This window comes from Thamnophis sirtalis, unplaced genomic scaffold, assembly GCF_051295495.1.
Source record: "Thamnophis sirtalis isolate CommonGarterSnake01/CBP01778 unplaced genomic scaffold, rThaSir2_p1.2 scaffold_4, whole genome shotgun sequence".
Lineage (NCBI taxonomy): Eukaryota > Metazoa > Chordata > Lepidosauria > Squamata > Natricidae > Thamnophis > Thamnophis sirtalis.
In genome coordinates, this window is record NW_028261384.1 from 131,797,612 (window position 1) to 131,811,041 (window position 13,430).

The 13,430-nt window shown below is 45.3% G+C and overlaps 1 protein-coding gene across 1 annotated transcript in view; it reads right to left on the reverse strand.

Moving 5' to 3' along the window:
* The window catches only part of CHD8 (chromodomain helicase DNA binding protein 8), a 137,042-nt gene that overhangs the window by 79,372 nt on the left and 44,240 nt on the right, over nt 1–13,430 (reverse strand). Inside the window, exons 4-7 of the mRNA XM_087714191.1 lie at nt 7,022–7,396; nt 4,212–4,588; nt 3,996–4,110; nt 2,675–2,869 (exon numbers count right to left, since the gene is read on the reverse strand). Coding sequence (XP_087570317.1) covers nt 2,675–2,869; nt 3,996–4,110; nt 4,212–4,588; nt 7,022–7,396 — 1,062 coding nt within the window. The remainder of the gene's footprint in view (nt 1–2,674; nt 2,870–3,995; nt 4,111–4,211; nt 4,589–7,021; nt 7,397–13,430) is intronic.

The window sequence follows — 13,430 nt, forward strand, 5'->3', positions numbered from 1 at the left end:
TCGGTGGCCGAGCAATGTCTGAATTTTTAGATCATGTGACCATGGGGATAAGTGTGGGGGAAACGGTCGTAAGTCACCTTTTTCCGTGCCTTGGTAGGTCACCAAAGAAACGGTTGTTGAGGACTTAGCTATATTTAGTGGGCTCTTAACAAAGATGGGTTTCACATAATTTTACCACCAGTTTGCTCCGCACCGAAACTGTAAGTGATAAAACGTGGCTAAATAGGACGGCTTAGAGCCGGGGAGGGTGGGTGGCCCACCTGCAGAGGTGGCACAGTGGTTAGAGTGCAGTACTGCAGGCCACTTCAGCTGATTGCTATCTGCAGTTTGGCGGTTCAAATCTCACCGGCTCAAGGTTGACTCAGCCTTCCATCCTTCCGAGGTGGGTAAAATGAGGACCCGGATTGTTGGGGGCAATATGCTGACTCTGTAAACCGCTTAGAGAGGGCTGAAAGCCCTATGAAGCGGTATATAAGTCTAACTGCTATTGCTATTGCCACTACCGTTTCGCTCGAATTGGACCTAACCAGCTAAATACCACCAGTGGCTCTTAAGTTGGAGACAGTGAATCTAAACAATTGCAAGTATTACTTAATGTCTATTGGGGGCTTCTAAACCTCACCAGCCTTAAGGAGCACAGCTGATGGTCAGAGACTCTTGAGAGCTAGGAGGGACAAATTTCCAGTAAAAAGGAACAAATCTCCTTTCTACAGAAACTCACAAAGCGGCGGTGGCGGGGGGGGACGGGACGGAGAGGAATTTGAATGAGATGGAATCTTGTCTCCAATTGAATTATTCCCCAAAGCTAAGGGACATTTTACAGCCTTTTCCTCTTTGCGTGAAAGGTAGTCTCCGAACTGGGGCTGGAATTTTCATCCTAAATTGCGGCAGTTGTTAAGTAGACCACCTGATTTATTACAATTTTTAGGAGGGTTACTAAGCAAACTGTTAGGAATAAAATCTAACGGTTGGGTTGGCAATATACAAATCACGTAACAATGTTGTAACTGTTTCTTTAAATCATACTGTAATGTGTGATTTGGTGCTGTATTAATCAATCGGCCATAAGAGGGAGCCAGAATGCCTGTTAGCTCTCTCTCTGTTCCTTAGATGCTGGGCTGAGCTGAGTGCCGTGAGCTATTGTAAGTTTTGCAACTGTTAGCAAACTTTGTGTACCGAACTGATTATATGATTACTGGACAATGTTATTTGGATTATCCCTTAACTGAAAGATGTTGATGACTGACTGTCTTATCCGTGTATGACTTGGACTGTTTGACTGACTCTTGATACCTCTATTTCCACGAAAGTAAAAGCCTACTTAAACTGCAGTGTCCCTGTATGCTGGTTTGTGTGTTCTCAAACACAACTCTCACAACGCTTTGCTGAACACACTCGCTCTCCCAACGGGCAGCTTACCTAACACAAACCATGCTATTATTAAATGGATCCAGCTACAGAGTTGTTTTTTTGCCCCCCAAAAATAGCAAGAAAAGAAAAGTAAAAAAAGGGGGCTGCCAATTTCAATCATGCAACTTCAAGATGCTGCATCAATAAAAATGGGTTGTCATCGGCCAGATTTGCGATCACGGAACCGCAGGGGGCCGTACGGTTAAGTGCAAAAACAGATCGTACGTCAGGTTTCGTCAAGATTGCTATCACTTTGGAAGGCCGTTAAGCAAACAGTCGTAAGTTGAGGCAAACAATATTCCATGAATTCACCACGGAGCAACCCTGGGACGGGATTGCACTCCAGATTTTGTAAATGATGTGCAGAATATCTGAAATATTCTAGACCAGGGGTATCAAACTCAAGGCCCCGCAAGTGCTTAGATCTGGCCCACGGGGCCACACTGGAGGAACTGGCCTGCGGTGGCTCTGCCAGTGAAAACCGGCTCCCAAGCTCCATTTCCAGCTGCGATGGCAAAACAGAGCTGGCAGAGGATTGCAGGAGGCCGTCAGAACCGGAAACGGAACTCTGGAGCCCGTTTTCGCTGGCACACTGCTCGGGATGCCACTGGCACCCCTGACAGTGACATTGAGCAGACCATGCGCACTCTGGCCACACCCATTAGCCTGCGGTGCCTCTGCCAGCAAAAATGGAGCTTGAGAGGGCTGTGCACAGCTCTCCTGGGCTTTGTTTTCCGCTGCGAGGGCCTCCTGCAGCCCTCTGCTAGCAAAAACTGCCTGGAGCTCGGTTTCTACTGGCAGAAGGCTGCAGCGGCTGAAAACGGGGGTTGGGAACCACAAGCAGGCCGCCTGAGCTCCATTTTCACTGGCAGAAGTCTAGCAAAACAAACTAAAAACAAAGCAAAAGGAGATATGTTTCCCTTTTTGCATTTGAGCACCCAAGAAAAGATAGGAAAGGAGAAAGGGAAAGCGGAAAGACAAAGAAAAAGAAGGAAAGGGGAAGGAAGGAAGGAAAGAAGGAAGGAAGTTAGTTAGTTTATAATGAGAGTGAGGGAGGGTCTGCCTTAGCACACGGTCACCACAGGTGCCCCGGACACAAGTGACACTGAGCTGGCCACATCCACCCAGTCCCACTGAGGTCAAACACAAACCTAATGCGGCCCTCAATGAAATTGAGTTTGACGCCCCTGTTGTAAACCTCTCCAAATTGACGGCTGTGCCATTATGCGGAAACGACAATCCAGACCAAGGAAGCCCCTTTTACCACAAAGAACTGCATCGATGGCAATGTCTCTCCTTCAGGGATGGGTTCTGGAGCAGGCGGTTCTGGAGCTGGGGGCTGTTCGGTCTTAATGGGCCCAGTCACATCCAGCTCCTCGTCGTCTTCGTCATCCGTGATCTTGATGTCCAGATCTTCTGTGTATTTCTTTCGCTTCACCTGACGGTTCGAACGGCGTTTCTAGAGGCGAGGAAGAAGAGGAGATGGTTTAAGGAAAAGAACATCTTCATTCATCATCATCTTCTAATGACCCCATCATCCCTTGCGGGGTGGAGTCTGGGCAACTGAACAGAGCTGGCAGAGTATTTTAATGGCCGGATGCCTTTCCTGTCATCAATGCAGAGTTTTGTTCACCAGATATTCTCACTGTGCTGAGAGAAAGAGAAATATCTGCCTCTACCTAGGATTGAACTCACAGCCTCCTGATTGTGAGGCAAGAGCTCTGCCTTTAGGCCACTGCACCATTCTATGACAATAACATACCATTAAAAAAAAACCATACATCTGTACCAGTTAAATTCTTAGATGGAGAAAGGGAAAATAACACCGGGGGGGAGGGGGGGGTTTCTAAGAAGAGACAACCATTTATCTGAAATGATATAGGGCCATGGCATGCACGCCCGTGCCTGTTTGTCTTATGAGTTTCTGGCACGCATGCGCACGCAATGATCAGCTGCCCTTTGCTTGCGCAGCAGTGCCAAAAACTGCCGTGCACAGCGGCCAGCTGATTGTCGGGCAGGCATGTGCACCAGAACCCAAAGTTTGGTTTTTCTGGAGGGCGATCCCTTCACGCGCGCAGCAGCGTCAAAAATTGCCCTGCGCATGCACGCCGGCCAGCTGATTGTTGGGCGGGCAGGTGTGCCAGAACCCGGAAATTCGGTTTCTCTGGAGGGCGATCCCTTATTCTATTCTATTCTGTTCTATTCTATTCCTCTTGGGAAAGGTAAAGATTTCCCCTGTTCAGTAGGAGCAGTGCTCACCTCCCATTTCATAGCCGAGGGAGCCAGTATTGCCCGTGGTCATGTGGCCAGCCTGAGTATACAATGAGGTGCAGGAACGCTGTTCCCTTCCCACGGAAGTGGTACCTATTTATCTAGTTTCATTTTTGAACTACTTGGTTGGCAGGAGCTGGGGAAAGGAATGGGAGCTCATCCCACCGGGTGGCGCTGGGTCTCAAACCTGGGCTTTCTGATTTCCGGCTTTTATCTGTCTTTTATCGCCGAGTCATCACGCCCCCCCTTTTCTCTTGGGAAACGGTGACAATTAGCTAACGCTCTTCCAAGTGAGGACTGACCGCTGCGCTCACCTGGATGCTGGCCTCTTCCTCCTCACGCGGAGACTGCGCTGGCATCACCTCAGCGTCTGAATTGTCCGAAGAAGCATTCCGTTTCCGTTTCTTCCCCACAACTGGCGTGATCGTGCTGGGGAAAAGGAGACAGTCACAAATGGAAATGACCTGGATTTCCTTCCTTTGAAAAGGAAGACACCCCCTCCCTCCCGAAAATGTTCTGTGGCTGTTTACCTGGGTTTCCCGCGTCCTTTGGTCTTGCCAGATCCCCCCTGGCCCCTGCCCTTGCGCGGCCGGTCCTCTTTGGGGATGCGCTCGCCCCCGCCCTTCCGGCGCCGCTTGCGTTCTCCCGTCTCTTCTGGCCGAACGCTGGGCAGCTCGTCCTCGTTCAGCACCCGGGGGATGTTCTGCTCGCCCCGCGCTCGGGCCCGCGCGATGGCCTCTGCCACGATCCGGTTGGCCTTCTCCTGCTTCTTCTGATGCTCCAGCTTGCGGGATTCGTCCGAGCTGCTCCGTGTTGTGCCGCTGGAGGACGGGAGGGCCGCCACCTCACTGCTGCTCAGCACCTTCACCACCGAGAGTCCCGAGGAGCTGCCTTGGGACGAGCTGGCCTGCAGAGAGTTACAGAATTAGAAGTCATCTTGAATGAAACTTCCGGGTTCTCTCCAGATATGAGGCTGGTATTCACAAGATGGAACCCACTACCTGAAGGTGGGAAGATGGGGAGAGGTCCCCGAAACTGAAGACCTAAAGACTCTTACTAAAGGCTGGTACTTTGCTCAATAATAGTAACTGTGAGAGGGATCTTGGAGTCCTAGTGGACAACCATTTAAATAGGAGCCAGCCGTGTGCAGCAGCTGTCAAAAAAGCCAACACAGTTCTAGGCTGCATAAACAGAGGGATAGACTCAAGAAGTGTTAATACCACTTTATAATGCCTTGGTAAGCCCACATTTGGAATATTGCATCCAGTTTTGTTGCCACGATGTAAAAAAGATGTGGAGACTCTAGAATGAGTACAGAGAAGAGCAACAAAGATGATTAGGGGACTGGAGGCTAAAACATATGAGGGACAGTTGCAGGAACTGGGTATGTCTAGTTTAATGAAAAGAAGGACTAGGGGAGACATGATAGCAGTGTTCCGATATCTCAGGGGTTGCCACAAAGAAGAGGGAGTCAAACTATTCTCCAGGGCACCTGAGGGTAGAACAAGAAGCAATGGGTGGAAACTAATCAAGGAGAGAAGCAATCTAGAATGAAGGAGAAATTTGCTGACAGATAGAACAATTAATCAATGGAACAACTTGCCCCCAGAAGTTATAAATGCTCCAACACTGGAAGTTTTTAAGAAGATGTTGGATAGTCATTTGTCTGAAGTGGTGCAGTTTCCTGTCTTGGCAGGGGGATGGACTAGAAGACCTCCAAGGTCCCTTCCAACTCTGCTATTCCTATTCCATTCTTCCATAACTTCAGAAACCCAAGGGAGGAATGGTAGGTGAGGAGAACCCATTCCACCACTAAATTTCTAGGCTGTCGGAAAAAGGGAAATAGATAGATCTTTTCTTCTCTAGCCAACACAGACTGCGTGGAGTTGACGTATCCTAATAGTAAAGGTGCTTAGACAGATACAGGTAGTCCTCGACTTACAACAGTTCCTCTAGTGACCGTGCAAAGTTACGACAGCAGTCACAATCTTGGCTGCATCCCCGTGAACATGTGATCAAAATTCAGAGCAACTTGGTAACTGGTTCATACTTATCACCGTTGCTGAAGGTCTCCTGATCGCCTTTTGAGGCCTTCTGAATGAGTGAAATCAGTGGGGAAGCCAGGTTCGCTCAACAAGTGGGTTCCTAATTTATCAACCGTGGCGATTCACTTAAGAACTATGGCAAGAAAGGTCATAAAACGGGGTAAAGCTCACTTAACGAAAATCATCAGGCGAGTTCTAGTCCTGTCTTCAGGCATGAAAGCTGGCTGGGTGACTTTGGGCCAATCCCCAGGAGACGGTGAGTTCTAGTCCCCCCCCCACCCCTTTGATAGGAATGCTGGCTGGCTGATTTGGGGAGAGTCGTTCTCTCTCAGACTGACCAACCTCCCAGGGTTGTTGTGGGGGAAATAGGAGGAGGAAAGTGGATTGGAAAGATTTGCTGCCTTCAGATATTTGTAAAGATAATAAAAGCAGGATACAAACAAACAAACACATTTCTGTTACGCTAGGCAAAAGCAACAAAGAGGAAGGCATTTTTTTTGCCAGTTTGGGAAGTAGGACATGGACCAGGTACCCCAATATAGTATAATTATGATTTCCAAAAAGAAGGTACAAATTTGGTACTCACACACATGCACTAAATCTGCTTTCGGTATATAAGTCTAACTGCTATTGCTATTACTCTGTAAACCGCTTAGAGAAGGCTGAAAGCCCTATGAAGCAGTATATAAGTCTAACTGCTATTGCTATTACTCTGTAAACCGCTTAGAGAGAGCTGAAAGCCCTATGAAGCGGTATATAAGTCTAACTGCTATTGCTATTACTCTGTAAACCGCTTAGAGAGGGCAGAAAGCCCTATGAAGCGGTATATAAGTCTAACTGCTATTGCTATTACTCTGTAAACCGCTTAGAGAGAGCTGAAAGCCCTATGAAGCGGTATATAAGTCTAACTGCTATTGCTATTACTCTGTAAACCGCTTAGAGAGAGCTGAAAGCCCTATGAAGCGGTATATAAGTCTAACTGCTATTGCTATTACTCTGTAAACCGCTTAGAGTGGGCAGAAAGCCCTATGAAGCGGTATAGAAGTCTAACTGCTATTGCTATTTATACCTTCTATTTGCTCTGGGAAGTGGGGGAGAGAGATGGATTTGGGTGGGGAGGGGAGGTAAATATTTGTAAAAGCTTTTTAAATTTTCAATTAAAAAAATGAACACCATTTTTTACCTGGGGAAAAGAATCATTGGCCCCATTTTACTTGCTGTATCGTCAAAACCCCGGAGAACGGAGCTTAAGCCTTCTTGCCCAACCTATGGGAGGGCTCGTTCGTTTCCCTTACCTGCGGCTGCAGCACGACTTTGACGGGGACCGTCACCCTCTGGCCCGAGCCGCCAACCACTTGAGCTTGCTGGACCGCCGGGACACCTAAAGGGTTCTGCTGACCGGCCGTGGTTGGCTGCAAGAGCTGGATCTTCTGAGTGCCCGGCTGACCGCTGGCTTGCTGTTGTTGTCCAGGCTGCTGGACCTGGAGCTGGATGGTCACCACTTTGGCCGGTTGCCCCGGCACCCCTTTGGCCTGGCTTAAGGCGGCCAGCTGATTCCCTTGAAGGACAATCTTGCCAGGCAAGCTGCCCAAAACAACTTGCCGCTGTCCCGGAGCATTTCCACCGGTTGGGGGTTGCTGGAGAACCAAGGTGATGCGCTTGGACTCCCCCTGAGAGGAAGAAAAGAGGACAGGTGGTCAGTTCTCACACGCTGCAGTGCCTGGGCAGCAGAAATAAAAGATATAACCACAGCATTTCCCCACTCCCTGCACATAAAGAAGGAAACCCACCCACCCCACAAAAACAAAGATATACTGTATTTTTAGAGTATAAGACGCACCTTTCCCCCCCCCCCAAAAAAGAGGGTGAAAATCTGGGTGCGTCTTATACACTGAATATAGCTTTTTTGGCCTCCAGAAACCCCAGCCCTTTCACAAAAATGGATGTGCAGAGGGTTTGAGAAGCTTGCAAAGTGCTCCTGGGGGCTGGGAAAGGCAAAAACAAGCGAAAAACAAGCCGTTTTTTGCTCGTTTTTGCCCCCTAGCGCCCAGGACCACTCTACAAGCCTCCTAAAGCCGGGATGGCAAACCTAAGGCAGGCGTGCCACAGGTGGCACGCGGAGCCATTTGTCAGGGCAGGCGAGGCGTTGCCCTGTCAGCTGGCCAGCACACATGCGCGTGCTGGCCAGCTGAGTTCAGCGTTTTTTAAAGCCATTTTTCGCCCTCCGCAGGCTCCAGAGGCTATATAGAAGTCTGGGGAGGGTGAAAACAGCCCCCCCCCCCCGCACCCTCCAGAGGCCTCCGGAGGCTTCAGGAGTTTCCCTGAAGCCTCTGGAGTGCAAAAAACCAGCCCTACGGGCAAACCGGAAGTTCAGGAACGGACTTCCGGTTTGCTCATAGGGCCGGTTTAAGCCTTCCGGAGCCCTCAGGAGGCTTCCCTGAAGGCTCCGGAGGACTAACAATGGTCCTACAAGCAAACAGGAAGTGACTTCCGGTTTGTTTGTAGGGTCGTTTTTTGTCCTCCGGAGGCTTCAGGGAAGCCTCCTGAGGGCTCCTGAATGCTCCGGAGGGCTAAAATCAGCCCTACGAGCAACCCGGAAGTGATTTGCTGGTTTGCTCATAGGGTCGGTTTTTTGCCCTCCGGATGCTTCAGGGAAACTCCTGAAGCCTCCAGATGGCTTCCCGTGTGTGTGGGGGGGGGGGGGGGGGCGCTGTTTTTGCCCTCCCGAGGCTCCTATAAAGCTTTTGGAGCCAGGGGAGGGTGAAAAAAGCATGCAAAAAATGGGGGGGGAGCCCCTGTCATGTGCGTATGCATGCTTGGGGGATTGCGCATTGCCTCATGGGTGCAGCACGCCCATGCACAACTCCCCTGAACTCCCTCCGCTTATGGCAAGGTTTTCCATTGCTGTCCTAAAGGCTGTCCATGCCCTTTTTTTGGCAAAAAATGGGCTGGTTGTTTTTCATTTATGCCCTCCCCTCAGCCCCCAGGAGCACTTTGCAAGCCTCTCAAACTCTCTGCATACCGCGTTTTCACAAAAAATGAGGGTACAGAGGGTTTGAGAGGTCTGCAGAGTGCAAAACCTTTTTTTAAAAAAAAAATTTACCTCTTCAAAATCTTGATCCGTCTTATACTCCGTAAAATATGGTAAGCATATTCCTTTTACATCTTCCCATTAATTCATTTAAACATAAATCACATTTCTTTGCACCCTGTGTTTGTTATCCCTTACTAAATGTTACCATTCAATCTTTTAAAAATCACTCATTATTTCCACCATAGCTTCAATATTTCAAATGTGTGGGATTACTAATAACACCAATTGTTAACAATATTCAATCAGTCACAGGAGTGCATCTCAAAGTCTCCACCATTTCTAATCCTTAGTATTTTAAATTCACAATATATTTTAACCCACTGTTAGTATTAATAATACGGTTAACTTACCTTAACTTAAATTACCGTCTACTAATCTGAACTAATTGGGGTTATGGTATTTTCCCATTTTAGAATAGTAGAATAGTATAACAGAGCTGGAAGGGACCTTGGAGGTCTTCTAGTCCAACCCCCTGCTTAGGCAGGAAAACCTATACCACTTCAGACAAATGGTTATTCAACATCTTCTTAAAGACTTCCAGTGTTGGAGCATTCACAACTTCTGGAGGCAATTTCTGTTCCACTGATTAATTGTTCTCACTGTCAGGAAATTTTTCCTTAGTTCTAAGTTGCTTCTCTCCTTGATTAGTTTCCACCCATTGCTTCTTGTCCTGCCCTTAGCTGCTATGGAGAATAGCTTGACTCCCTCTTCTTCATGGCAGCCCCTGAGATATTGGAACACTGCTATCATGTCTCCCCTGGTCCTTTTTTTCATTAAACTAGACATACCCAGTTCCGGCAACAGTTCTTTGTATATTTTTGGCCTCCAGTCCCCTAATCATCTTTGTTGCTCTTACTTAATTTGCTCTTAAATAATATCATTAGTATGTATATTAATTTTATTAATATATTTTCTCATTATCCATCATCTCCTAATCTTTCCACAATTTTATCATTTATAGATTTTTTTTGGTCCTTTTCTCTCTCTCTCTCTCTCTCTCTCTCTCTCTCTCTCTCTCTCTGAATCTTGTTATCTCTTTTTGATTTTTTTTTGGGGGGGGTCTACTAAACTTTCCCTTCTGAGTGCTTTTAATCTCTTTTGCTTGCATTATTTGAACACGCATCCACAAGACTTGTTTTGTTTTAAGATATTTTTCTCTTTTCTCTCTGTACCATTAAAAATTGAGGGGTTGTGTAATTGTCTTCGACTTATTAATCTTTTCTCCTCTGGGAAAATGAGACTAGTACTCATTAGTTGGGAGGGGAGAACGCCACATACTATTTGTATTATTACTGCTAACGTTGTTTAAAAATAAGACTTGGCCCAGTCAATGCACTGTCGTAAAATATGTATGGTTATACTGGAAAAATAAAAAAAGGTTAATCTATCTATCTATCTATCTATCTATCTATCTATCTATCTATCTATCTATCTATCTATCATCTATCTATCATCTATCTATCTATCTATCTATCTATCTATCTATCTATCTATCTATCTATCTATCTATCTATCTATCTATCTATTAGATTTTTTTTACAACCCCCGGTATGCCCAAATATGGGAGGAAGATCACTACTTCCATTCTCTGTCCTTTGGCTCGTCACAAGAGACGATCCAGGCAGAAACCCAATATTTTTACTGTTGCCTTTTTGTTACATTTTGTTGTATTTGTGCTGATAAATAAATAAAGGGAGACTAGTATAGATGTATTTCAAGCTATTTAGCTGTCATCTATCTATCTATCTATCTATCTATCTATCTATCTATCTATCTATCTATCTATAATATATGCAGAGCCAAGATACTCCTCCATGTGTTCGGGCTGGGAGGGGTTAAGCAACCTTTGCTGGCTGATTAGTTTTATCTTTGTGTCTTCAGGGTTTTTTTTAAAGAAAGAAATCCTAAATATTTATTATCAGAGTTGCTGGTTTAATTTTAAAGTTTGGTTTTAAGCCCCGAGTACCACCCACAAATAAATAAATAGCTTAATAAATGAACATATACACACACTCACACTGTAAATATTGCTCTCAAGCTACAACTGGAAAATACTTGACTGCTGCAAATTCCATTCGTAGAAAAGTGGGAGACTACACTGTGTATAGGTAAAGTTTCCCCTCGCACATATGTGCTAGTCGTTCCCGACTCTAGGAGGCGGTGCTCATCTCCGTTTCAAAGCTAAAGAGCCACCGCTGTCTGAAGATGACTCCATGGTCATGTGGCCAGCATGACTAAACACCAAAGGCACATGGTGCGCTAACTTCCCACCAAAGGTGGTTCTTATTTTTTCACCTTGTATTTTTATGTGCTTCCAAACTGCTCGGTTGGCAGAAGCTGGGTCAAGTAACAGGAGCTCACTCGTTACGCGGTGCTAGGGATTTGAAACACCGAACTGCTGACCTTTCTGATCAACAAACTCAGTGTCTTAGCCACTGAGCCACAGATGCACATAAACATACATGCTACAGGCACCCTTTAAAAGAAAGAAGAAAAAAAAGCTACCACCACCTTAGTTGCAATAAACCATAGGAACACGAAGAACAATATCTTATCGTCTTCAAAAAAAAAAAAAAAAAAAAAAAAAGGCAAATTTGAAACCTAGCCTTTAAGCAAATGCTTTAACTGAGCAGCCCAGCTGGGGAAGCTGTAAACTCCAATTCCTTGTCCTCCCATCCCAAGGGTACATGCACAAACTTTTGGGGGGTATTTTGTCTCTTCCCACAAGGGCTCGCTCAGAACTCTACGGGAAAGCTGTGGCCAAGGGCTAAGAATCTGAAAGTTTTCAATGGTAAATATGTGCTTGGACATCTGGCACGTCAGAAAGCGCTGGGCTCGATCCTTCCCTGATCCTTTCAAATATTTACAGACCCCTCGCATCCTGGACATCAATTGTTTCAACTCCTACCCTCAAAACGACGCTATAAAGCGTTGCACACCAAGACAACTAGACACAAGAACAGGGTTTTTTTAACCGAATGCCATCACTCTGCTAAGCAAATATTTCCCTCAACACTGTCAAACTATTTATTAAGTCTGCACCACTACTGATATTCTCATTGTTCCTATCACCCATTGCCTCCCACTAATGACTGTACAACTGTAACTTTGTTGCTTGTATCCTTACGATTTATATTGATTGTTTCCTAATATGATTTTATTTGTATCCTATGACTATCATTTATGATTCGTGACGAATGTATCTTTTCTTTTATGTACACTGAGGGCATATGCACCAAAAACAAATTCCTTGTGTCACACTTGGCCAATAAATTCTTTCTTTCTTTCTTTCTTTCTTTCTTTCTTTCTTTCTTTCTTTCTTTCTTTCTTTCTTTCTTTCTTTCTATCATCTATCTATCTATCTATCTATCTATCTATCTATCTATCTATCTATCTATCTATCTATCTATCTATCTATCTAATCTACCTAATCTGTCTGTCTGTCTGTCTGCCTACCTACCTACCTACCTACCTAATTCCTTGTGTGTCCAATCATACTTGGCCAATAAATTCATTCTATCATCTATCTATCTATCTATCTATCTATCTATCTATCTATCTATCTATCTATCTATCTATCTATCTATCTATCTATCTATCTATCTATCTGATTCCTTGTTTGTCCAATCACACTTGGCCAATAAATTCTATCTATCATCTATCAATCTATCAATCTATCTACCTACCTACCTACCTACCTACCTACCTACCTACCTACCTAATTCCTTGTTTGTCCAATCACACTTGGCCAATAAATTCTATCTATCATCTATCATCTATCTATCTATCTATCTATCTATCTATCTATCTATCTATCTATCTATCTATCTATCTATCTATCATCTATCTATCTATCTATCTATCTATCTATCTACCTACCTACCTACCTACCTACCTACCTACCTACCTACCTACCTACCTACCTACCTACCTACCTACCTAATTCCTTGTTTGTCCAATCATACTTGGCCAATATCTATCTATCTATCTATCTATCTATCTATCTATCTATCTATCTATCTATCTATCTATCTATCTATCTATCTATCTATCTATCTATCTATCTATCTATCTGATTCCTTGTGTGTCCAATCACACTTGGCCAATAAATTCTATCTATCATCTGTCTATGTATGTATGTATGTATGTATGTATGTATGTATGTATGTATGTATGTATGTATGTATCTATCTATCTATCTATCTATCTATCTATCTATCTATCTATCTATCATCCATCCATCCATCCATCCATCTAAATTCTAAACACAATGCATTCCCTTAAAGCAGGGGTGTCAAACTTAATTTCACTGAGGGTCGCATCAGGGTTGTGTTTGACCTCGGAGGGCCGGGGCTGGACATGCTCATGGTGGGCATTACATGGGAGTCATGTCAGGGACACCTGTGGTGACCAAGGGCTAAGGCTAATGCAGGACCTCCCCGAGACCCTACCTCACTCTTATTATAATCTCCTTCCTTCCTTCCTCCCTCCCTCCCCTCATCATTCTCCTTTCTTCTTCCTTTCCTTTTTCCCCCTTCCTTGCTCTCTTCCCATCTTCCCATCTTTTTCTTTCCTCTTTCCCCTTCTCCAGTTTTGCTGGCAGAGGGCTG